Raw genomic sequence first — 27826 nt, forward strand, 5'->3', positions numbered from 1 at the left:
CTCTCTCTCTCTCTCTCTCTCTCTCTCTCTCTCTCTCTCTCTCTCTCTCTCTCTCTACATACACCGCGCAAGCTTGTCTGGGAGAGTACTGACATTGAGATAGAGAGAGAGAGCGAACACTGAGACAAATACGCAAACAGACAGAGACACGGAAAGATACAAGCAGGAAGGGAAGGAAAAGGGTGAGAGAGGTTGCATGTGTGTGTGTGTGTGTGTGTGTGTGTGTGTGTGTGTGTGTGTGTGTGTGTGTGTGTGTGTGTGTGTTTTGTCACGATGCAATACAAGCAACCTGTCACCAACCCTTTAATAATACCTTTTTTGGGTGATTCATCCCTCTGCGTAATCAGTGACCATCATAAGCTTGCTGGAGGGAGACAGACAGATGAATGATTACTGCACGACATCCGCGATTTGTTCGTGATTGTTTGTTCGCCGAAGCTCTGATTAATCCAACGGCCTCCAGTCTGCGTCAGTACGTTGTACATCCTATTGTTAAAGGTACTGTACATCCTATTGTTAAAGGTACTGTACATCCTATTGTTAAAGGTACTGTACATCCTATTGTTAAAGGTACTGTACATCCTATTGTTAAAGGTACTGTACATCCTATCGTTAAAGGTACTGTACATCCTATTGTTAAAGGTACTGTACATCCTATTGTTAAAGGTACTGTACATCCTATTGTTAAAGGTACTGTACATCCTGACTGACTGACTATTAGGGTTTAACGTCCTCTTAGACCAACTGGTCTATATTGGGACAGGTATTGGTAATACGCTGAAGATATGGTGTGATACTTTGATTCGAACAAGCCCGCTGTGGCTGTCTTCTTCGACACACCAGCATTGGGTTTGTCTCGTCAAAGTATCGAAATACGATCATGATAATCAGAGACGAGAGATGATGCATGCGTGTCTTCGTGTTTTCCAAGCCCTGAGACTTTCGCTGTGAACGTGAGATCTTTTTCGTGCGCATGTGTGCACACGGGGGTGTTCGGACACCGAAGAGCGTCTGCACAAAGTTGACTCCGAGAAATAAATCTCTCGAAGAACGTGGGGATCGAACCCACGCTGATAGCGACCAACTGGCTACAAAACCAGCGCGCTACCAACTGAGCTACGTCCCCGCCTGTACATCCTATTGTTTCGCTCCCTTGCCCATCGTAAGCAAGCTTACGATGCCCCCCCTGTAGTTTTCCACTGACCAATTATCTAATTATAATTTTTTTTTTTTTTTTTTTTTTTACATTGGATGGGTCGGACAGTGGATAAACTCATATTTAAGACACACTTTATGACTGAAACAAGCTGGGTTTTTGTTATAAGTTAGTTATAGAAATGCATTATTAGGCAACAAAAACAAAAAAAAGTCTGTTAACGGTAACATAGGCCAAAAAAAAAGGGTCGGTAGGTCGGGACTTTTTTTAAAAACAATTTTTATTTCCCCAAAACATATTTTTAAGTTATTTTGCCAAAAAACAAAGCCCCTTTTTTTTTTTTTTTTTTGAAAATTTTTTTTTTTCAAAATTTTTTTTTTTCAAAATTTTTTTTTTTTCAATTTTTTTTTTTTTTTTTTTTTTTTTTTTTTTTTTTACCAAATGCCAAACAAAAGTCTAGGGTCGCGCGAAAAAATAGGGTCAGTCATGATACCGTAAACAGAATATTTTTTGGGGGGGGGGCCTTAGGCATGAAACGTCCAACTTTGAAATTTGGGTTGGGGTATTCAGGTGACAATAACTTTTTTGTTTATCAGCAAAACTCTATAAAACTTTGCTATGTTATGTAAAATGAATGCCCAAACAGACTAGTTAGCAGCATATCTAAAATAAACTGAACACAAAAAAAATTTCTTCTTTGTGTTTGTCACGTGTTCCAAAAAGTGGGCGTACAAATTTCAACAAAAATCATGTTGTCACCCCCATAAAATTTTTACCTTTAAAGATAGCACAATTCTCTTTGCAAATATGAAAAGCTTATTCATTTTCCTTTCATTTGATATATAACTTTCTATATTTCATTTAGAATATGACCCCAAATAGCCACTCGGCAAGTAGGCACCAACAGCACTGTAAAATATGCCCTAAAACCCCCGTACATCCTATTGTTAAAGGTACTGTACATACTATTGTTAAAGGTACTGTACATCCTATTGTTAAAGGTATTGTACATCCTATCGTTAAAGGTACTGTACATCCTATTGTTAAAGGTACTGTACATCCTGTCGTTAAAGGTACTGTACATCCTATTGTTAAAGGTACTGTACATCCTATTGTTAAAGGTACTGTTCATCCTATTGTTAAAGGTACTGTACATCCTATTGTTAAAGGTACTGTACATCCTATTGTTAAAGGTACTGTTCATCCTATTGTTAAAGGTACTGTACATCCTATTGTTAAAGGTACTGTACATCCTATCGTTAAAGGTACTGTACATCCTATTGTTAAAGGTACTGTACATCCTATTGTTAAAGATGTCCATGTTATATAGTGCTATATGTTTTATGTAAAATCAATGTCTTGTTTGTATTATTGTTATGTACCACCCCTGAATTTCTCCATGAGATAATAAAGTATTCCTTATTCTTATTCTTATTCTTATTGCTAAAGGTACTGTACATCCCTTCGCTTGGTATGTATCATGTTCACCTCAGCATAATGATCTCTTCGGGCTTTTACACGGGATAAGAGCACACTTCTCCTAAAACATTATGCATCAACAGCATGTGCAGAGTGAGAGTTTTGTTGGATTCGTTTTGTGAGTCACACATATGCCCAGAATCAACAGCATGTGCAGAGTGAGAGTTTTGTTGGATTCATTTTGTGAGTCACACATATGCCCAGAATCAACAGCATGTGCAGAGTGAGGGTTTTGTTGGATTCGTTTTGTGAGTCACACATATGCCCAGAATCAACAGCATGTGCAGAGTGAGGGTTTTGTTGGATTCGTTTTGTGAGTCACACATATGCCCAGAATCAACAGCATGTGCAGAGTGAGAGTTTTGTTGGATTCATTTTGTGAGTCACACATATGCCCAGAATCAACAGCATGTGCAGAGTGAGAGTTTTGTTGGATTCATTTTGTGAGTCACACATATGCCCAGAATCAACAGCATGTGCAGAGTGAGAGCTTTGTTGGATTCATTTTGTGAGTCACACATATACGCCCAGAATCAACAGCATGTGCAGAGTGAGAATTTTGTTGGATTCGTTTTGTAAGTCACACATATGCCCAGAATCAACAGCATGTGCAGAGTGAGAGTTTTGTTGGATTCGTTTTGTGAGTCACACATATGCCCAGAATCAACAGCATGTGCAGAGTGAGAGTTTTGTTGGATTCATTTTGTGAGTCACACATATGCCCAGAATCAACAGCATGTGCAGAGTGAGAGCTTTGTTGGATTCATTTTGTGAGTCACACATATACGCCCAGAATCAACAGCATGTGCAGAGTGAGAATTTTGTTGGATTCGTTTTGTAAGTCACACATCTGCCATTCTGCACAAAATGCAGCCACGCTGTTAATTGTTGGTATTTATCTAACATACGTGAGAGAGACCACCCATGTCAAAACTAAACCATTCACTCACACGTTGGTATATCATGTAAATGAGGTCGTGTCCATTAAACTAGTCTGGCAGGGAGCAAATTTGTCACTGATCATGTTGCAAAGTCACCAAGACAAATGTCTTTCTGGGAACAATTTTCCGCTTGCTGTTTTCCCCTTGAAGCTCACACGACAGATAGGCAAAATTAAAACATCGACGCAGAAAAAGACATTCAAAGCGTCATAAACTATGGTTCTGAAAAACCAAAGTTTGTCATACAAAACAGATAGATTACTCACATTTCGAAATCAAGGATCAAAAATCTAAAACAGTTACTTTAAGAATCGTATAATTGTTGACAAAACAAAACATTCATGAGATCTTCTCCATGGCGGTCGTAAGAAGACAGACTAGACTGAGCTAGGTTCACTGTTTATGTTCATTTTGTCATTATCAATTGCTTGTCTGTCCACTTCAAATACCACCGGGCCGAACTGTTCTAATATAGCATGTTTCGCTTTGTCAGTGATAAAACATTCTTCAAATTAACCATACGTTTTTACCATCGCAGCGACCTGATAACAACCCCTGGAGCGTCTGTAAAATCGATAAGTCTGGCAGCGGAACGAAATTCAGATGTGGATGGATCAGTGAATGCTGGAACGGGGCGGCGTGAGAGCACACACGGACAAGGAACACGAGTCTGGACAGGCACAACCAAACAACAACAAACAAACAAACAAACAAACAAACAAACAAACAAACAAACCCATACGTTTTAATTATCAAGCCACATTCACACATAATTATATGTCGTATCTCTTACCTCCAAATGTTCATTTCCCACAGCCAGGCGTAGGGGGGTTCGTCCCAAAATGTCGCTGTAGTCGACGGAGAAGTTTGGGTTTTCCTCCAGCACTCGCTGTACTGTCGGGATGTCGCCAAACTCCGCCGCGAAGATAAAATCCTCCTCCACCGAGGATAGCTGCAATTAGAAGAATAGTTTAATGAAGATTTCGATTTCGTACCCCAACTAAAACATTCATTCCCTCTGTAAACGTTGCCAAATTGCGCCTATTCTGAATTTGTGTCGATTTTTAAATGCGTACCTGACGTTTTTGTCAGGTCGATTTTGGGGGTACCCTTAGTTCGGCGGCGGTCACGTGATAACTATAACAAAAATCTTATATCCGAAAAGTGTGTCAGATAGCCAAATGGTGGGCCTTTAATGACATAGAAAGTTCTCTGGAATGAATGTTTTAGTTGGGTTACGAAAATAGGTGCACTCATTTTTCCGCAGAGTTTATTACACACACCTCGGGGGCGGTTTCGGGGGGGGGGGGGGAGGAGAGGGATCAGATATTCACATTACAACATGCAATAGAGGCCTGTCACAGTAGTCCCACGATACTATACACAACATGTTTTTAAAAAAATTACCTTTTGGGGAAAATGTTAGCAGCAGTGAGAAAGAAACAGAGGGTCAAAGCAAGAGTCGACGCGTAAAAGCATCAACTTCAGCAACAACAAAAGAACCTGATCACAATTTCTCAACCACTGCATGTCTTTGTGTCAGCGCATTGCTACATCGATCGATGCATTTGCTTTATATATCATCAAATCTCTTCAGGAAAAGAAAGGAAAGGCTCCAGGTGCTGTCCTAGCTGCCCACACAATCACGTTCATCGCTACAGACCTGACCAGGTTTATGCTTGGAATAAGAGCATCTTTCCACGTGGACACATACCAAAAGTCAATAGCAGGGCTTGATTTGAGGATTCAGTTCCAGTGGGTTCCAGTGTTTCAGTTGAAAGATTCGCTTACGCACTGTGAAAAGCTGGTGATTGATGTTTATTTTTTCGCCTCGATGCAAGTGTGTTTCTTTTCTCCGTGTGAAACTTGAACCTCAACTGATCTGCGGTGGTAAGCACGGGATAGTTACACGAAAATGAATGTAACTTTTACTTTATTTAACGCAGATCTTGTCAGTAAAAGAAAGGTTTGATTCAATATTGTATTTACACCAGTTCTCTTCCTGCTCGTTTCAGTGTTTGCCCTACTTTCTTGAGAGCCTGCGGTCAACGATGTGGGAACAAAACATGGAAGATACATGTATATAAAAAAAAAATAATAATACAAGCTGACATGTTGTAAAATGAAACAAAAAAGAATAAGGAATATTGCAATACGTTTTCCCGGAGTATGTTGTTCGTGTGTGTGTGTGTGTGTGTGTGTGTGTGTGTGTGTGTGTGTGTGTGTGTGTGTGTGTGTGTTTGTGTGTGTGTGTGTGTGTGTGTGTGTGTGCATGCTTGTGTTTGTGCGTGCGTGCGCGCACGAATGTTTTCATGTGTGTGCCTGTGTATGTATGTGTTTGTGTGCGTGCGTGGTTGCATGTGTGGTTGCATGCGTTTGCGTGTGTGTGTGTTGATTTCGTTCTTCTTGGAGAGTATAGTTTTACGAGTCCATGCACAAATTGACAATAACGGAGAATGTAAAATACTCAAAACTCACAGATCTGTTCTTGTCATTGCTGAGGTTGAGTCTAGAGGCTCCTCGCTTTTCACGTGCCGTTCTGGGGGCCATAGGGTCCCCCGGGTCACTGTAGCGCACTGCACACACACAACGCAAAGAAAACACATTAGATACCCAGCAAGTTGATGTTAAGTATGTTAAGATGATATTCACATATATGTCCTCAGTGGTGGGACTGGCCAGTTAGGTACTTGTTCTGTCAAAACGCTACCAAAGGTTCATAGGTATTATTTATTCAAAGGTCGTTGTTGTCTTTGGCGCCAGGACGGCTTATTGACACAGACGAGACATCCAACAGCGCGAGTTCACAAGCGCGACATTTAGCAGCGCGACATCCACTAGTTCGGCAACCAGTGGTGCGACACCCCATTAGTGCGACAATCAGTAGCGCGACATCCCACTATAACGCGACTGCCAATAGTGCAACACCCCACGGCAGCGCTGACTGCCAGCACTGACAAATAATGATCCAGCTAGATCTCCAAACTAACTCTAGACAGGACTCTCCTTGAAACCACATCCGGCTCGGGTGCCACGTTGACCGGGAGCTAGAGCGCGACAACCATCCCTCCCTTGCGGTGGCCCTTTTTTTTCTTTCTTTTTTCCTCCCCATCTAAAGTCGAGGTCAAACCCGGGAACATGCCCCTATGGTTTTACCGTGAGGGCGTTAAACATTACTTATCATCATGCAACACCCCACGAGTGTGACAGCCACTAGCTCGACATCCCACTAGCGCGATAGCCAGTAGCGCGACACCCGGAAAGGCAAAGAGGCAGACAAACAGGTACTTGTTTTTCTACGTCCCATCAGCGCATATGGCTATGCGATAAGATACCGTTTGAGTGGCCATTGTGGGGGGGGGGGGGGTTGGGGGTAATGGTAAAAGCGGATGTTTCTTTTATTACAACGATCCCTCGCCCTTTAACCAACTAATGACGATCAAAATATGATAATACAACACATAATCACACTATTTTGACAAATAATGGACATACAGTTAAGCCGACAAAGTATGGAAAGAGAGAGAGGGGGAAAGTGCGATACAACGAGATAGACGGTGAGAGTCGGAGTCGGAGTCGGAAATTTTATTTGTTAGGCCTCCGGCCCATAACAAGACTGGTGACACATAATACAAGCGAACAATGTTTAAAAGAAGCAACCTTATGGACCTGCATCTTGCAACTGTGCATTTTCCAGAGAATCAGTGCGAAATCGTAGAGCTTTGTAAATATACGTTGCTAACTGTCTTACCACTTGGCCATTTGTAGAGGATAGTAATTGGCACATTCTAAACATGGATGGGTTCCGATAATACTTTGAGGCTATTAATTCAACTCTGATCTCATTATATGCGGGACAAACAAGTAAAAAATGAACTTCCGTCTCAAGTGTATCATCTGAGCACAAAGGGCAAAGTCTGTCTACGTTATTCACATTGGGTTTATACTGTAAATAGTGGTTATTTAAGGGTGACATACCAAATCTGAAACGTGCTAACATTCTCCTCAAATGAACATTTCTTATCTGATACAAATAACCACTCATACACAAGGACTCCTTAAATAACGAATACACATGATAAAATACGTGTAATTCAAGGGAACTATGCCAATCCTGTCTAAAGCAATCGACAAGTCTTTGGCGAAATTCTCTTACAAACGTGGAAATATCACCAACACCTTGTGCTTCCCACACTTCACCAAATCCATACTTGTACAAAACATTACGAACGTTACAAGCCCATGTCGTGTAATTTTGCCTTTGTATAGACAGTAACATATTATACACTTTCTTGGGGTACCTGTTGCCATCCATCCGAGTTAATCGAAGCCAAAACTTCATACACTTTATGTGCGTTACCACAAACAGAGGATAACGTCCTGTTTCACCGTAAACTATATGCCTTGGTGACTTCGAATGGACACCGACAAACCTTTTAATGGCAGACAAATGTACTCTTTCAACAATTTGTTGATCAGCAGAGAGACCTCCAAACCGTACGTCAAGATCGGTTGTATTTGACTGTCAAACAGTTTAAAAAACGTATCAGGAGAATAATCCCCAATACTCCATAGAAGTTTGAGGATAGCTGATACTCCCTTTCTTGCGCGATCAGCAAGGTCGTTTAGAGTGTGGGAAAAAGAGATTCTTGTGGACAAATAGACTCCTAAATATTTATACATGTTTACAACTTTCACTTCACTATCACCAAAGAACCATTTTTCTCGTAATGCCAAATGGCCACTGTTTCCAAACACAACTATGTTCGATTTAGCCATATTTACGACTACCTCAAGCTTCTTTGAGGTGGTCAGTAAAACATTTAGCTGGTTTTGCAAACCGATGACACTATCAGAGATTAAAACCACATCATCAGCAAACAACAAAATCAATAATTCGACTAAATCCGGTGACAATTGAATACCGTGTCTTCCATTTGCCATAATGTCTTTGGTTAATTCGTTAATAACCAATGAGAAAAGACAAACTAACAATTTATCCCAAAACACACAAAGACACACACACAGACACACACACAGACATACACACACACACACACACACACACACACACACACACACACACACACACACACACACACACACACACACACACACACACACACACACTTATGCGTTTCTGATTATAATCAATGGGTGCGCAACCCCATCCAGCTTCTTTCACGTGATTCATTGCATTTCACATTCGACAAAGTCCTACAGGTACATTGTTTTCGTCATTTGTTACTAGCGTTTGACTAGTCCATAATACATCTGACACAGCTGTTTGTAGTTTGGGTAATGCATTCACGGGCTATGGGGAGATCTTCTCTCATGCGCCCGTATCTTTTACTTTTATAGCGTTTTTATATATATATAAAACATATAAATGAAAACAACATAAAAACAACACGCAATCATTTCTCATGTATAAAAACAAAAATAATAATACAAGCACATTACAATTACACAGGCAACAACAACAACAACAACAACAACAGCAACAACAACAACATCAACAACAACAACAACAACAACAACAACAACAACAGCAACAACAGCAAGTACAACAACAAGTACAACAACAAAAACAACAACAATGATAATAATGGTAATAATGATAATAATAATAATATAATATTAATAATAATGTCGCCCCGACTGGCAGCCAAACGCCTTATGCTAGCGTGAGAGGTAAGCGCTCTAATTTCTATGCCTATCCGTACGCTTGGGTCGAACACCTCTAGCTGCGCTCAGCGATTGAGCGGTCGCCCATGATTTGTTTCAGTTATAACTCCAACGATTATATAGCAATGTTTTTGAAGTGTTGCGCCAGGTTTAAGCTTCAGCATATCCACATCCACACGAAATTTGTGGTGAATCGGTCAAGAAACGCTGGAGGTATAGGCAAAGGAAATGACGTGTGAGCGCTAAACCGTGTGCAACATCGGTACTCGCGTAGCCATTGGGTAGAAATGTTAACCACATATATACCATAACAATGGTATATGTCATTCCAAATTGCACGATAACGGGCCCACAAACCAGGAGCTATTAGCGATCAAAAGTGTGACGGACGGACGAACGGACGGACGGACGGACGGATGGAAACACGGACAGATGCCTAACAATATCGATTGGATGTAACACACAACGAATATGTAACAACAACAAAATCATTAGATTCAAGCGTATTTTCCATACGCAACGAGTGTCATAATGTCAACCTTCTTTTGTACTAAAATTATAAATGGTGTTAGGGTTACGTTTTGTAAACTTATGCAAAAATTAAACGATCGATTTTTTAAATTTTGTGTATCTAATTGTGTAGACCCAGGTGTGCATTATGTAAAACTTTTATGAAAATGTAACGGTTCTATTAGCAGATATATTCAGTTGAAGTGAGCAGGTGGTCTAATTTGAGCACGTAAAACGTCATGTAAATTAACGAATATTAGCCATTTCATAAAGAATGGAAACACTTATTCGTAACAAAAGCCATCATTTTTATGTGCACAAAGTCGGTATTTACGCCACATACAAAAACAAGTATTTGTGATTTTAATTAATCAGTTAGATCCCATATCCAATTTGTTTGTTTGTTTGTTTGTTTGCTTAACGCCCAGCCGACCACGAAGGGCCATATCAGGGCGGTGCTGCTTTGACATTTAACGTGCGCCACACACAAGACAGAAGTCGCAGCACAGGCTTCATGTCTCACCCAGTCACATTATTCTGACACCGGACCAACCAGTCCTAGCACTAACCCCATAATGCCAGACGCCAGGCGGAGCAGCCACTAGATTGCCAATTTTAAAGTCTTAGGTATGACCCGGCCGGGGTTCGAACCCACGACCTCCCGATCACGGGGCGGACGCCTTACCACTAGGCCAACCGTGCCGGTACCCCATATCCAATAGCCTACCCTGATTTACAAAATAACGTGAAATGACAACATATTCATGAGGCTGTATCTTAAAAACGCAACGATCGATTTCTCTGATTTTAACACATTTGTTTTGTCAGACTTTAAACATACATCAGGCAAAATATTGGCGATTTTTAACGGTTATTTAATCGGTGTCGGATGTCTTTAATAGTTTTGCGGATTGGTTTACACCTCCGTTGTTTACTTATGTCGTGTTAAAACAGATAGTGCTGTCACATTGGCACAATTAGGTGTCAGTCTCATGTCCAATTGTTTTTGCAGACTGGTTTACAACATGGCAGCAGGGCCGAACAGATAGTGCTGCCACATTGGTACAATTAGGTGTCAGTCCCAGGTTTGTTTTTTGCAGATTGGTTTACATCATGGTAGCAGGGCTGAACAGATGGTGCTGTCACATTGGCACAATTATGTGTCAGTCTCATGTCTGATTGATTTTGCAGATTGGTTTACAACATGGTAGCAGGGCCGAACAGAAAGTGCTGTCCCGTTGGCACAATTATATGCAGTCTCGTGTTTGTTTTTGCAGATGGGTTTACAGCGGTAGCAGGGCTGAACAGGTAGAGCTGTCACCTTGCACAAATATGTTTTAGTCTCATGTTTTTGTTTGCAGATTGGATTACAACATGGCAGGAGGGCTGAGCAGGTAGTGCTGTCACACAGCCGCAACTTGTCAGGCTCATGTTTGTGGTTTTGCAGGCTGCAAAATTAATCTAAATTCGGCTGAATAAAACATTAATCTTAATCCGTCTATAATGCTAGAGAGTTGTCTTGATGGCTGGGTGTGTGCCTCGCCATGGGATGGTTTTCACCCCCAAGGCGGACAGTATACACATTCAGCAGTAGCGAGGTAGTTAAGTGCATATTTCAGGCGTGTTAAAAGATGTTTTAAATCCACTCTCTCATGTGAGTTCCAGGAATCATGATCTGGAGGTCCAATCTTGTCGTCAGGCTGCGGCAGCACCTGGACAGGACGCGATAGGAAGGAACAGATCGAGAACTCAAGGCGCAGGCTGAATAAAGGGGCAAAGTGCCGAATTCAAAACGAGAATGGCAGAAGTGTCTACCATCTTAAAATCTGGAGGATTGACTCTGCCTCCTCCCGGATTGCGTCCACCACAACCAAAGGGGAAACAAACTCTTTAAATCAAACTTCGGAGATTAAATTGCTAAAATTATGTTTACCTAAAACGCCCCTAGAATAAGGATTGACGGAACATCTTTTGCATAGCTGTATGTGGCGGGAGATAAGCATGGTAAAGGGGGACACTGCATTCTGTTGTATTTTGGTGAATTTTACCTGACTTGGGCAGGGTCCACAATGTGAGCCAAAGCGAACCACGGGATGTGGCTAGCGTAACCACGGGGGGTTGTCTACCCCGTGGCCGGTTCTGGATCCTGCTCCCTCCAGAAGATCTGAAGCCTGGGGCTGGTAGCAAAGCACCGTAAACAGCAGCATGGGTGCCGTAAAGTAAGCACATGGTAATGGTTTCACACCCCGACCATGCTGACTCAGGGGCAAATGAAGGTCTGCAGTGGATCTCAGACCCGTTGTTGCCAGCTAACATGGGCCAGCTTTTGGAGGGATTCAATTTCATGATTAAGCAGATACCCCCCCCCCCCCTAAGGAGGGGTTGAATTTCACGATAAAGCAGTTACCCCCATAACCATGCTTATCTTCCGCCAATCCCTGCCCATATCATGCCAAACTTTTACCTATATATCTTTTTATCAGTCTAGTAAAAATGAACTTGACTGATCATAAGCCTTGTGTTTTTATTGATTATCCCCCTTAGTATGAGGGGGGATATTTGTGTTGCAAGGTTGTTGGTATTGTCATAAATGATAAGAAAGTGGACAAAAACTGTCAGAAAACGGAATGATACACCTGTTCGGTGCCTGTAGAGCGACTGGGTTGTTTCCAATTCCCAACATGTTCTTGTGGCCACGCATTCAATATGTCTGGACTGTTTAGTACGTAATGGTTGAGGTCATTTGGCTATACAAAACCCGGAGGTTATCAAAGAGGGTAACCCATGAATACGGTCATTTTATGATCGATCAACAAACGCCATAATGATCGATTCCCCTTTTGCGCACATTCGGTCCAGGGCATGTTCACGCTAACACGGAGCCTATACAATCCACGGGTAAACTCAAAAGATGCCGTTTAGATATAGCTGAAACCATTTCCAATCAACAGCCTTAGAGCCTTCTTCTGTGCAGAGTGGGGATTCATTTCGTAAATGACACCGCCTATCAGCTTCGAAATTAATTCAACACAAAATTCTCAGAACTGGTACACAGAAAGCAGCCCGGCTGGTGTTTTTTGTATACATTTTTTGTATATGTGTCTTAATAAAATTATTAGTTCAAATTCGGTCTTCCTCTCTCTCTTTCCCTGTTATACTCTTTGTCCATTCTATTGTTGTGTTCTGTCTCCATTATACCTTCGGTTTTTTGTCAAATATGTATAGTCTATTATATGTATGCATAATTATTTTGTTTGTTTATTTTTATGTTTTGGGTTAAAAAAATATTTGTCAAAGTCTCGTTGCAAGATATTGTAATCCGTATGTTAAATTCTCCTGCCAGGGTCACCACCATAAGCTTGAGCTTGTTGTTGATCCTTAACAAGTATTGTGTTCAATTACCTATGAACTGTTGAATAAACACTTTTTAAACCAAATTCGGTCTTATCCCACCTGTACAGCAAGACACATATATGGTGGTGTGTTATATGAAGTCTTATATCGCGCGCGTATCTCCAGACTCGGACTTAGACTCAAGGCGCAGGGATCTATTTGTGTGATGACGTGTTAACACGAGGAGGGTTGTACCTTTAATTAACATCAACGGATGGCAGCTGTCCGAATTTGGTTTAAAAAGATCAAGCATCATGTATCATTACTATAAATCCTGTAAAGCCTTTGGTGGTAATATCGACCTGGCAATAACAGAGAACTTGACAGGACTTGAAAGACGTCAGAAACGTGTCCTGCACTGTGTGACCGGTTCAAAACATGCATTAACCCGTTAAGCGCTTTGTGTGTGGAGAAAACGACTATGTCTGTCTGTCTGTCTGTCTTCCTCAATTACTGTCTCTGTCTGTCTGTCTGTCTGTCTGTCTGTCTGTCTGTCTGTCTCTCTCTCTCTCTCTCTTTCTCTATCTCTCTCTCTCTCTCTCTCTCTCTCTCTCTCTCTCTTTTGTAATAAGCAAGTTACACATACTCCGTCACGGCGGAGGGCTGACCGTGCACCCAAAAGCGGACTCTACCAAATGGGTATTTTTTGAAAGCTTGGGACCTGCCAAACATAAAAATCGATGTTAACAAGAAATATTCAAGGGCGCACTTTCTCTTCTCAGTCAAAATTCAACTATACCCTGAAGAGTGATGGACGAGCATTTCAGACGCTTGCCTCTGAAAAAAGAAGTTCTCAGCCAAATTACGAACTCAAACTGGTACGTTTTACATATAAATGTGTTAGTTGGTATCTTTTGATTATCACAAAACAATTTGCGACTGCTTTGGCCGAGAATTCTGGTGACAGTATCATTATTATGAACCCTACCCTAAATCCAGGAAAGACGTCGTCCAAAATGTAGGTAAGTTTTGATTAAAAATAAATTCACACAAGACTAGTATTGTTGTTTGGCTTCAATGGATATATTTTCGTCAAGTATGATGTCTTTACATAATATCTGTAAAATATGAATGGATTTGAACCATATACTATGTCACTGAGACCTTCCAATCTTCCTAACCCCCAGCCCAGTAAAGCGTGCGAGACGTTTCCTGAAAAAATGTCGCTTTGTGGTGCGAGTTCAGTGTGACATGATTAGTTTCCAGAACCCCATTTCTGACTTTCAAAGTTTATCTACATACATTTAGCAATGCACGAGCAAAATATGACAACTTAATGGTGCCTTTTGGTTTAATGCTGTGGTAAAATTGCTAGTGATAGTGTTTACAGCTTGAAACAAAACATAACAGATGGGAATAGTCTTCCTCAATCTGGTTCAGAGCATAATGTATTTCTATTTTCAGAGGTAGCATTATTTCTGATAAGAGCTAGAGCCAATATAATGATGCTGAATATTTGAAAAGTGAACTTTGTGACTCATCTGAGTAGCAAGAGAGCCTTCGTGATCGTCAGCGTAAGGCTGGCTGTCTTCAAGGCAATTCCTAGATGAACAACTTAACACTGCGTTCGATTATTCGCCCGTTTCTTAAGCTAGAGCTTTAAGACTTTACACGCGTCTAGGGGTACATGTACGCTTTACAATACGTAAAATATAGTTGACTCTCGCGTTATTTAAAGGTCACAACAAGGTCATTACCAGGCAAAAACGAGGGAAAACCGAGGGAAAGTACCATTTTCTGCAACTGTTTGCAAGAAAAAGGTTTCAAATTCAATTGTTTCCTGGGATTAACCCATCTCTAGACATGACAATCATCCGATTATCAGACATCAATTGTGGAGGTCACGACAAGGTCATTACCGGGTAAACACGAGGGAAACCCGAGGGAAAATACCATTTTCTGCAACTTGTGTGTAAGTAAAAGCTTTTAAACTCCATCTTCTTCTGGGATTGGCGCATCTCTAGACATGACAATCATCTGATTAACAGTCCTCAATTTTCAAGGTCACAACAAGGTCATTACCAGATAGAACCGAGAGAAAACCAAGGGAAAATACCCTTTTATATAACTTTTTTGTAAGTAAGAGCTTATAAACTCCATCTTCTTCTGGGATTAGCGCTGATTTCAATGACCCTGAAGTCCGAGGAAAGTTTTCTTGACCCATGCCTACTTTGAAGGTCATGACAAGGTCAAATTTACACGTTTTCTTTTTGGGAATATCTTTTACGGTCAAATAAAATACTTTCTGGACGTCAGCTATTTTCGAAGCGAAAGCTTAATTACGTCTTGGGATTTATGAGACATAACGCAAATATTGTTGACTCTCGTAATATTTAAAGGTCACACAACAAGGTCATCACCAGGTAAAACCGAAGAAAAACCGAGGGAAAGTACCATTTTCTGCAACTGTTTGTAAGAATGAACTTTCAAATTCAATTGTTTCCTGGGATTAGCGCATCTCTAGACATGACAATCATCTGATTAACAGTCATGAATTGTGGAGGTCACGACAAGGTCATTACCGGGGAAAACCGAGGGAAAATACCATTTTCTGCAACTTGTGTGTAAGTAAATGCTTTCAAACTCCATCTTCTTCTAGTATTGGCGCATCTCTAGACATGACAATCATCTGATTAACAGTCCTCAATTTTCAAGGTCATAACAAGGTCATTACCAGATAAAACCGATGGAAAACCGAGGGAAAATACCATTTTCTGCAACTTTTTTGTAAGTAAGAGCTTATAAACTCCATCTTCTTCTTGGATTAGCGCTGATTTCAATGACCCTGAAGTCCTTGGAAAGTTTTCTTGACCCATGCAATGTTTGAAGGTCATGACAAGGATGGGATTTTACACACGTCTAGGGCATTATACGACATGAAACAAATATTGTTGACTCTCGTAATATTTAAAGGTCACACAACAAGGTCATTACTGGGTAAAACGACGGAAAATATATCAACTTTATGACTCGTCTGAGTGCCAGGACAGCCGGTGTGATCCTCAGAGTCAGGCTTGCAGACCGCAAGGCTATCGGTAGATGAACACCTTAACATTGACTTTTTCTTCTCTCTCCCCTTCTCTTCTACCCCTATTACATCCAGCCCCGCCCACCCCCCTAGATCCCCTGTGGGCGAAGGAAGATGTCATGAATCTGCCTCAACAGCTTTAGCTTAGAAAATAGCCGAACACAAATAGAAAACGTGTAAACTTGACCTTGTCGTGACCTCCACAATTGATGTCTGATAATCGGATGATTGTCATGTCTAGAGATGCGTTAATCCCCCCAAAATAATTGAATTTGAAAGCTTTTTCTAACAAACAGTTGCAGAAAATGGTACTTTCCGTCGGTTTTCCCTCGTTTTTGCCTGGTAATGACCTTGTTGTGACCTTTAAATAACGCGAGAGTCAACTATATTGTATGTATTGTTAAGCGTTCATGTAGCCCTAGACGCGTGTAAAGTTTCAAAGCTCTAGCTTAAGAAACGGGCGAATAATCGAACGCAGTGTTAAGTTGTTCATCTAGGAATTGCCTTGAAGACAGCCAGCCTTACGCTGACGATCACGAAGGCTCTTCTGCTACTCAGATGAGTCACAAAGTTCATTTTTCAAATATTCAGCATCATTATATTGGCTCTAGCTCTTATCAGAAATAATGCTACCTCTGAAAATAGAAATACATTATGCTCTGAACCAGATTGAGGAAGACTACTCCCCTCTGTTATGTTTTGTTTCAAGCTGTAAACACTATCACTAGGATTTTTTACCATAGCATTAAACCAAAAGGCACCATTAAGTTGTCATATTTTGCTCGTGCATTGCTAAATGTATGTAGATAAACTTCGAAAGTCAGAAATGGGGTTCTGGAAACTAATCATGTCACACTGAACTCGCACCACAAAGCGACATTTGTTCAGGAAACGTCTCGCACGCTTTACTGGGCTGGGGGTTAGGAAGATTGGAAGGTCTCAGTGACATAGTATATGGTTCAAATCCATTCATATTTTAGAGATATTATGTAAAGACATCATACTTGACGAAAATATATCCATTGAAGCCAAACAACAATACTAGTCTTGTGTGAATTTATTTTTAATCAAAACTTACCTACATTTTGGACGACGTCTTTCCTGGATTTAGGGTAGGGTTCATAATAATGATACTGTCACCAGCATCCTCGGCCAAAGCAGTCGCAAATTGTTTTGTGATAATCAAAAGATACCAACTCACACATTTATATGTAAAACGTACCAGTTTGAGTTCGTAATTTGGCTGAGAACTTCTTTTTTCAGAGGCAAGCGTCTGAAATGCTCGTGCATCACTCTTCAGGGTATAGTTGAATTTTGACTGAAAAGAGAAAGTGCGCCCTTGAATATTTCTTGTTAACATCGATTTTTATGTTCGGCAGGCCCCAAGCTTTCAAAAAATACCCATTTGGTTGAGTCCGCTTTTGGGTGCACGGTCAGCCCTCCGCCGTGACGGAGTAACACACATACACACACACACACACACACACACACACACACACACAAAGACAAAAGCCCATCTTTTTATCAGAACGCTAACAAAGCACTACTACCTTAAAAAATCACTGAAAGATCAACTAATGCGCATATCAGACGTGATAATGATCAGTGGCGTTTGTGTACGGAAGATCAATAACAACTGCTCCTGAAAGCCTTGCTAATTCCGGTAAAAGTGTTTTTGCTCATAATTCAGTCGAAGCCCTTTCCGGCGCTGTCAGGTCTCGGCAATGAGACACTTGTGGTCAGTTAAATGATTATTCTTTTGCACTGCAGCGTTGATTCTTTTCTGTGGCTTTTTGCCCGCCTCTCTGGCTGTTTTCTTTTTTTGTTCTGATTTTTTACATACTGTACTATGGCTGTCTGTTTGTCTCTCTGTCTAGTCTGTTGGACTTTCTCTCTGTGTCTCACTCTCTCGCACTCTCTGTCTCCCATTTTCCTTTTTCTGACTATTTCTGTCTGTCTGTCTGTCTGTCTGTCTGTCTGCCTGCCTGCCTCTCTCTCTCTCTCTCTCTCTCTCTCTCTCTCTCTCTCTCTCTCTCTCTCTCTCTCTCTCTCTCTCTCTCAAACGACAAGAAACTGTCCTTTCTGTACAGCTGATAAAGAAGATGAACACCATGTTTATGTGTTTGTCCTTTTTTATCAAGACACTATTGCTGTTATTTTAACTACTATTGTAAGGGGCTGTGGCCTTAGACAATTAAAGATTAGTTCTTGCTTTTGTTCTCTCTCTCTCTCTCTCTCTCTCTCTCTCTCTCTCTCTCTCTCTCTCTCTCTCTCTCTCTCTCTCTCTCTCTCTCTCTCTCTCTCTCTCTCTCTCTCTCTCTCTCTCTCTCTCTCCCTAGCCAACCAGAATGTAGAAAATTTTTCGGTTCACAGAAACTGGTGTGACGGACTATGGCGCGATTGTACCCTGCAGGCCCTTGCTGCTATTTTGGCCACATGTAAGCTGATTGCCCCCCACGGATAAAAGAAATCGTCTTTCCTCCAAGTACATCGCAATCAACACGCCTTACAAAGTGAGCAGAGAGCAGCGTCAACAGTTTACGCCTGGGCGTTCCTCAGAACGAGCGAGCGGAGACAAGCAGACACGCATACGGACACAAAAGACAAACGCAATTTACAAGTGCACAGGTTATAGTGTTACTATTTACGCCTGTGCGCTCCTCGGCGCGTATTGACCCAGGCGAGCAGGTTCACAGGTACACACGGACACGCAGACACGCATATGAACACAGAAGACAAACGCAATCAACATGTCCCGCTAACTGCACAGAGAGGAGTGACAAGAGTCACACCTGTACGCTTCTCCGCACGCATTCACCTAGTTGAATAGGTTCAGATGAACGGAGACAAGCATGCACGCATACGGACACAAAATATGTACAAATGCATTCAACATGTCCCACTAACTGTACAGAGAGGACTATTTACGCCCGGGCGTTGTTCCTATGCACGCATACATCAAGGCGAGAGGATTCCGAGGAACAGAGACAAGCAGGCACGCATGCGGACACAAAAGACAAACGCAATCCACAAGTCTTACTATTTTACGCCTGTACACTCCTTTGCACGTAATCACCTAGTCGAGCTGGTTCAGAGGAACAGAGACAAGCAGGCACGCACATGGACACCTAGACAAACGCAATCAACATGTCCCGCTAACTGCACAGAGACGAGTGACAAGAGTCACACCTGTCCGCTCCTCCTCACGTATTCACCCAGGTGAGCAGATTCCTCGTGTACTGCTGCGGTAGACACAGAGACAAGCATGACACGCATACGGACACCTAGATAAACGCAAGCAACATGTCCCACTAACTGCACAGAGACGAGTGACAAGAGTCACACCTGTCCGCTCCTCCTCACGTATTCACCCAGGTGAGCAGATTCCTCGTGTACCGCTGCGGTAGACACAGAGACAAGCAGACACGCATACGGACACCTAGATAAACGCAATCAACATGTCCCACTAACTGCACAGAGACGAGTGACAAGAGTCACACCTGTCCGCTCCTCCTCACGTATTCACCCAGGTGAGCAGATTCCTTGTGCACCGCTGCGATGGACACAGAGACAAGCAGACACGCATACGGACACTAGCAGACGCACACAATCATGTCCTCACGCAAGCAAGCAGCACGTCTTCAAGGCACAGTTCTTCCAGTATACAATCTAAGGAATCGGCTCACCATCGTAGGTCTGCCCAGGCATCAGCGTGGAATAACTTGAGACCATCCCTCCATCAGGACAATGACCAAAAATCAACAATCTGGGATAACTCTGTGAAGAGTGTAATTTGTGTAAGAATGTATTTCTTATCGGACACCAGTAGGGTTTAACTTATGTAATTGCCCCGCCACAATGACATGAGATGGTCAGCAAAATCGTTTACACAGAAAGTACTGTCCTTTTATGCCCGTGCATCTCCATTCGCACGCATACACACACGCAAGCACATTCATGTAAGCACATAGATAGACAGGCACGCTTACAAACACACATGATAAAAGCAATCTGAACGAGTCTTCGTGACTGCACGGAGTAGAAAGGCGTCAACATTCAGACCGTTGCGTAATTCCTATACGCACGCAAACACGCATACGAGCAGATACACCTTGTAGGCACAGAGACAATCAGACACGCATACATACACGAATAGCCCTGCGCACATAGGCTATCACAAATATGAACATAAAAACAAATAACCGCGTGATGATTTTCTAGGAGCAGTATGCAAGGTAACAGACAAGCACAGACAGACAGACAGACAGACAGACAGACACACACACACACACACACACACACACACACACACACACACAGAGTCTCTCTCTGTGTGTCTAACAGTCTGGCTGTCTGGCTGGCTGGCAGGCTGTCTGGCTGTCTCTCTTGCTTTTTCTGTCTCTCTCTTATCTCATGAAGTCAAAATGGATGTTATTTTCATTAACCGATACCCCCCCCCACACACACACACACACACACACACACGACACACACGAACAGGGCATGCATCATCAAGCAAATAATCTGGCTTGACACTAAACAAGAATAAGATAAAGATGTTTACCTGCGAAGCGTTAAAATCTGGACGCTTTGATTCATCCCATTGATGATCACCAACACTCCGCGTTTCAGCTTTGATCACAGAACTGTAGAATCCTTTATTGAAGCATTATGCTCCATATCAAATCCAACACAACCGTGTGGAAACTACCGGATGTTGAATTAAAACAACAATTGGTATAGCGGATACGCAGCTGAAAACAGCGACGCAGAAACGTAGATTACCTGAACAGGTTTTTATCCTTGCATCATATCACTCAACGCATCATAAATCAGGTCCAAACCACACACAAATGTCCAAGACTATTTTAAAATTCCCCTCCGCTGAAGCCGGGGATAACCGAGTACTTGTTCTGTATAATTCACCTGACGCCCTGAAAGGCATGAGAAAAACACATCTAGTGGGCAGGTACTTCAAACGGACCGCACTCTAGCACGCGCCCTGTGGCTATCAGCGCAGCACACCTGTTCATCGCAGCCTCCGCTAAAAGCATAGCTGCACCACCACGGCCGCACGCGCTTGTCCGCACCCTATTACGATGACGTAGGCAGGTGGGCAAATGACCAATTCTCATTGACCGGTTTAAAGACACTGTGTCGTGGCCGGAGTCGGGTTAGAGCTATAGCCCTGACCCTGTTCCATATTGTGGAAGTCAATCAATCAATCAATCAATGAGTCTTATATCGCGCATATTCCGTGGGTACAGTTCTAGGCGCTCTGCAGTGATGCCGTGTGAGATGAAATTTTATACGGCCAGTAGATTGCAGCCATTTCGGCGCATATTTACCTTTCACGGCCTATTCACGGAAGTGTGCTTAGGGTTATTATTTTTGTATGAAGAAGTTAAATCGCATTGATCTTTGTTGTTCTAATCACTTGTGTATTTGGTATTTGGTAAACGAATTGTCCGGGTACATTTCTCAAGGTAATTTTGGGTGCTATTCCTTGGAAATAGCGTGCAGCAACAGAGTCGCGTTACGCAGTTATTCTTTTCGCTGCATGTATACATTCTGCGCTTGCGCGCGGTGTGTGCACGGTGTGTGTGTGTGTGTGAGAGAGAGCTGTGCGTGCTTGCGTGCTCGAGCTTGCGTACGTGCGTGCGTACGTTCGAGCGTGTGTGTGTGTGAGAGAGAGAGAGTTGTGCGTGCTTGCGTGCTCGAGCTTGCGTGCGTTCGAGCGCGCGCGCGCGCGTGTGTGTGTGTGTGTGTGTGTGTGTGTGTGTGTGTGTGTGTGTGTGTGTGTGTGTGTGTGTGTGTGTGTGTGTGTGTGTGTGTGTGTGTGTCTGTGTGTCTGTGTGTCTGTGCGTGCGTGTCTGTGCGTGCATGCCTGCGGTTTAATTTTGATGGATAAATGTTTTCTGATATTTTTAATGTTTGACCTTGATCCTTTAAAAGTGAGTAATCTAATGTGACTGCTCGCACTGCCAACCCTGACCTCCATACATTCATCTTAACACCCTTAACATCATGGAGTTTGATTCAACTGCACAATCTGCGTTGTCTATACATCTCTTGTGTTCATCCCTAAAGGCAGTCCGTTTTTCTGAGGCCAGCCCACCAGCCGTAAACAGTTTCAGACAACACTTGTCAAATCTTTGATAAATAGTAGCATTTCTATTTAGACGTTCACAGGTTTGCACGAAGAAGTGACTCCTTCCCAAGGCTTAAAATCTCTGAACGACTGGAAAGAACTGTTTCTCTTGGCAAAGATGATCTGGGCTCGTGATCCCTGAAAGCATTCTGCATACCTTGCCACGAAGCCATAACAACAAAACGCCGACGACACAGTTTTATGATAAGGGATCATGATAAATCACAAAAGTGTTCAATTGTTGCTTCCTCTGGCGTCAGACTGAGAAGGTGTACCAAGAATGGGGATACTAGTTTTCAGTGGCTCACTCTCATACAACTCTGCAGGAAACCGGACCTGACTGACTGACTGCCTGAAGTGGCTTTACCGCAAAGTTTACGTCTGCCCAATGTACGGTGCCTTTAAAACTCAAATATTTGTCAGTAGCGCCTGGCATGATCAATTGATCCCACGTGTCTGGTAGAAGGGCAAATGGGTGGTTCCCTTGCCATTCAGCTCGTGACCTTTAGGGCTGTCCTGTATTGTGCCAGAAGTTGACTCTTTTTACATTTAGTCAAGTTTTGACTAAATGTTTTAAATAGAGGGGGAATCGAGACGAGGGTCGTGGTGTATGTGCGTGCGTGCGTGCGTGTGTGTGTGTGTGTGTGTGTGTGTCTGTGTGTGTGTGTAGAGCGATTCAGAATAAACTACTGGACCGATCTTCATGAAATTTTACATGGGAGTTCCTGGGTATGATATTCCCAGACGTTTTTTTCATTTTTTTGATAAATGTCTTTGATGACGTCATATCCGGCTTTTCGTGAAAGTTGAGGCGGCACTGTCACGCTCTCATTTTTCAACCAAATTGGTTGAAATTTTGGTCAAGTAATCTTCGACGAAGCCCGGACTTCGGTATTGCATTTCAGCTTGGTGGCTTAAAAATTAATTAATGACTTTGGTCATTAAAAATCTGAAAATTGTAAAAAAAAAAATAAAAAATTATAAAACGATCCAAATTTACGTTCATCTTATTCTCCATCATTTTCTGATTCCAAAAACATATAAATATGTTATATTGGGATTAAAAACAAGCTCTGAAAATTAATTTATAAACTTATTATCAAAATTAAATTGTCTAAATCAATTTAAAAAACACTTTCCTTATTCCTTGTCGGTTCCTGATTCCAAAAACATATTGATATGATATGTTTGGATTAAAAACACGCTCAGAAAGTTAAAACAAAGAGAGGTACAGAAAAGCGTGCTATCCTTCTTAGCGCAACTACTACCCCGCTCTTCTTGTCAATTTCACTGCCTTTGCCATGAGCGGTGGACTGACGATGCTACGAGTATACGGTCTTGCTGAAAAATGGCATTGCGTTCAGTTTCATTCTGTGAGTTCGACAGCTACTTGACTAAATGTTGTATTTTCGCCTTACGCGACTTGTTTTTTTTACAAAACGCAATGCCAAAGCTTCGTGCAGCGAGCTTCATGAAGTCGACTTCGCCCAGTTAGTATTGGGTTTGAAGGCTGAGCCCGAAGTTGACCTCGCGAAGACTTCAGTGCCAAATCTTCGTGCAGCGATCGATCTTCTAAAAGTAGATTTGGGGAAGTCGACTTGGCCTTATTAATGTTGGCTTTCAAGGCTGAGCCCGAAGTTGACTTCGCCTTATTAATGTTGGCTTTCAAGGCTGAGCCCGAAGTTGACTTCGCCTTATTAATGTTGGCTTTCAAGGCTGAGCCCGAAGTTGACTTCGCCTTATTAATGTTGGCTTTCAAGGCTGAGCCCGAAGTCGACTTCGTCTTATTAATATTGGGTTTCAAGGCTGAGCCCGAAGTTGAATTCGCGAAGACTAAATTCGCAAAGTGTTTTTTACAAACACTTCAGTGCCAGAATTTCGTCCAGCGAGCTCCGTGCAATAGAAGTCGACTTCCCCCAATTGATAATATGCCGCTTTAAGGCACGTCCCTCTGTGTGAGAACTATCGTGTATACAACGTCAGATCGTTCAATACAGGCTTTTACCTGACACAAAACGCATAGCATTCCACACGGACCCAGCGAAAACCAACAGATTTGTGTCAAGACTGGAGGTTATTCGCTGCATATAGTTTAACGTAATGATACCGGCACGGTTGGCCTAGTGGTAAGGCGTCCGCCCCGTGATCGGGAGGTCGTGGGTTCGAACCCCGGCCGGGTCATACCTAAGACTTTAAAAATGGCAATCTATAGTGGCTGCTCCGCCTGGCGTCTGGCATTATGGGGTTAGTGCTAGGACTGGTTGGTCCGGTGTCAGAATAATGTGACTGGGTGAGACATGAAGCCTGTGCTGCGACTTCTGTCTTGTGTGTGGCGCACGTTATATGTCAAAGCAGTACCGCCCTGATATGGCCCTTCGTGGTCGGCTGGGCGTTAAGCAAACAAACAAACAACGTAATGATATAGGTGTCAAGTTCGACAGAGAGTTCGACGAATCGTAGAGATGAATGGAAGGTCAACGATGCTTCCTTTTTCAAGTTTGAATTGTCTATCGAAGTCATCATCTGAAAGACCGTACATTATATCAACAAAACGACGTACACTCGTCACTGAGAAGGCTTTCCACGTAACTCACTATCTAACGTCTGGGCTAAAAACTCCACTCCTTTTAATCCTAAGGCCTGACGCTCACCTATGTAACTTCAGCAGGACAGACGACGCACTGCAGATTATCCCAGCCCGCTACACGTAGCGTGAAAGGAGAACAGGCCAAGTCCTCGTCATAATCCCTATCGCAGCATCAATAATATGCAGTGCGTCGTCTGTGCCGCTCAAACTGCGCAGGTATATTCTGCCATTAAGGCGCACATTAACTTAGCCTCCACCGCTCTGTCAACATGTAAAGTCCGTTTCGCCCGCCAAACTTTCATTCGGTGTGGGTTTTTTTCCTTTCTGGGTGATCCGTATCACTTGCCTCACCTCGGATGCACTTGCCAGGCGAGAGGTGCATGTAGATAAATACACAAAAAGCTGCTGTCCCGGGAAAACCCACCGTCCAACCTGTCTACAACGACCACCAAGGGGCCGACCAAAAGGGGCCGCTGTGGACAGGTATTCCACCTATCCTGTGGTCTGGGTGGCCGAGTGGTAAGCGCACTTGCCTCGGAAGCGAGAGGTTGCGAGTTCGACCCTGGGTCAGGGCGTTAGCAATTTTCTTCCCCCTTTCCTAACCTAGGTGGTGGGTTCAAGTGCTAGTCTTTCGGATGAGACGAAAAACCGAGGTCCCTTCGTGTACACTACATTGGGGTGTGCACGTTAAAGATCCCACGATTGACAAAAGGGTCTTTCCTGGCAAAATTGTTTAGGCTTAAGATAACATGTCTGTGTCTTTCGCTTAAGATAAAAAATGTCCACCAAATACCCGTGTGACTTGGAATGATAGGCCCTTGAAAGGTAAATATGCGCCGAAATGGCAGCGATCTACTGGCCCCAAAAATTCCATCTCACACGGCATTCTGTAAAGGGCCTAGAGCCATAGGGTTAGGCACTTAAAAATATCCAGTTATTATTATTATTATTATAATTATATAGAGGAAACTCGTCGGGGATCTTTCGAGGTGGTCGTTGTGGGCAGGTGGTTGTTAACGAGAGGTAGTCGCTATGACAGGTTCGACTGTACCACACTAAGAGGAAGGATGACACTGCCAGCAGATTCTCGTGAAGATTATATTCCTGACAGCTCTGAGTGTTAAACGCACCTGTTGCCAGCTGCAAAACAATCAGCTTTGGGTATAGACGATTTACACCTTGTGGGGTCTTTCTTTATTTCGTGTTTAACGTCGTTTTCAACCACGAAGGTTATATCGCGACGGGGAAAGGGGGGAGAGGGGATAGAGCCACTTGTCAATTGTTTCTTGTTCACAAAAGCACTAATACAAAATTTGCTCCAGGGGCTTGCAACGTAGTACAATATATTACCTTACTGGAAGAATGCGAGTTTCCAGTACAAAGGACTTAACATTTCATACATTCTGCTTGACTAAAATCTTTACAAAGATTGACTATATTCTATACAAGAAACACTTAACAAGGGTAAAAGGAGAAACAGAATCCGTTAGTCGCCTCTTACGACATGCTGGGGAGCATGTGGTAAATTCTTCCCCCTAACCCGCGGGGGGGGGGGGGGGGGGGGGGGGGTTCCTTGTGGGGTTTCGGTTGGATTACTTGGGTGTTCGAAATAACACCCATTGTAGTTTCTTTGGTTCAAGTAACAGGTTTTGTAAATGGTCGTGTTCAATTTTTATTTCCCGATTTTGGTACTCTTTTTACACAAACTGTGAACTGTGCAGGTGTGTGTGTGCGTATGTATGTGTGTGTGTGTGTGTGTGTGTGTGTGTGTGTGTGTGTGTGTGTGTGCTTGTATGTGAGTGTGGTGGGTGGGGGTTAGGGAAGGTGTGTGTGTGTGTGTGGGGGGGGGGTGAGTGAGTGCGTGCCTGCGCTTCATTGAATCAAACATTTATCTTTTTCTTAGATAAGAAACAAATAAAGGCTTCGTGGTCTGTTACTAATTACATGCAGGTGTAAAGCCGAGCGGTCTTAGCTTCACATTAACTCTAACTGTCTGTGTCTGTGTCTTAGATGTTATACGTGTTTGAAGGTCATTTGTCAGGATGGCAATCACACGACAGGACAAACAGACACACAGAATATAAACTCAAGAAGAGGCGGGTAAAGTTCAAAATTGTATTGAATCAAAACAAATCATAAAAACAACTCAATACAAGGCGTAGTTCTTTTCAGAAAATATATCTGTACATTGGTTCACTCTATTCCTATAATTTTCCTACTCCTTACAAAAATATTCTAAGTCCAAAAATGGCCGAAAATTTGGGCATGACCCGTAGGTACCTTTAGCAAAATACGCTACTGAAAGCAATATCCTATGTCCTAAAATGGCCGAAAATTTGGGCAGGGGTTCGGGGCCTGAGTAAAAATAAAGTAAAAGAGTAAAGTGACGCCACTTTACTCGCCGTGTGGTAACCTGGGACTGCGGAACGTTTGTTTTTAACCCTGTCAGTTCAGTCCACAGGGCGGAGTCCGGTATACCATTTAGACACTTAAGCCAGGTTGGTTGCCAAAACTCCGGAGGACAGTTTAGAGATAACAACAAATACTTTGTACTAGGTTGGGAACCTCCCACAACCGTTCGGTACTAAGGTTGCCTCCCACAACCTTTTCCACAGGCACAGAAGCAATGCTGTAACTCTAAGTGGGAAGTCCGGTATACCATTTAGACACTTAAGCCAGGTTGGTTGCCAAGACTCCCCCGAACCTTGAAAACTAACAGCTTATATACCTTCCATGACTGTCCATGACGTCACAGCTAAGGAACCAATGAAAACGTCGCACTGGGATCACCTAACAAAATGGGGAGGGAGGGGGGAGAGTTTCGAGGCTGGTATCAGTCTCCCTACAAGCTACAGTTAAAACCCCTCAAACATACACAAAAACTCCTGTACTA

General features: G+C 42.6%; 1 protein-coding gene across 1 annotated transcript in view; it reads right to left on the bottom strand.

The window, feature by feature from the left end:
* Window positions 1-27826, bottom strand: part of LOC138965681 (short transient receptor potential channel 7-like) — a 137353-nt gene that overhangs the window by 28845 nt on the left and 80682 nt on the right. Inside the window, exons 2-3 of the mRNA XM_070337859.1 lie at window positions 6055-6152; window positions 4370-4528 (exon numbers count right to left, since the gene is read on the bottom strand). Coding sequence (XP_070193960.1) covers window positions 4370-4528; window positions 6055-6152 — 257 coding nt within the window. The remainder of the gene's footprint in view (window positions 1-4369; window positions 4529-6054; window positions 6153-27826) is intronic.

Source organism: Littorina saxatilis, linkage group LG1 (assembly GCF_037325665.1).
Source record: "Littorina saxatilis isolate snail1 linkage group LG1, US_GU_Lsax_2.0, whole genome shotgun sequence".
Lineage (NCBI taxonomy): Eukaryota > Metazoa > Mollusca > Gastropoda > Littorinimorpha > Littorinidae > Littorina > Littorina saxatilis.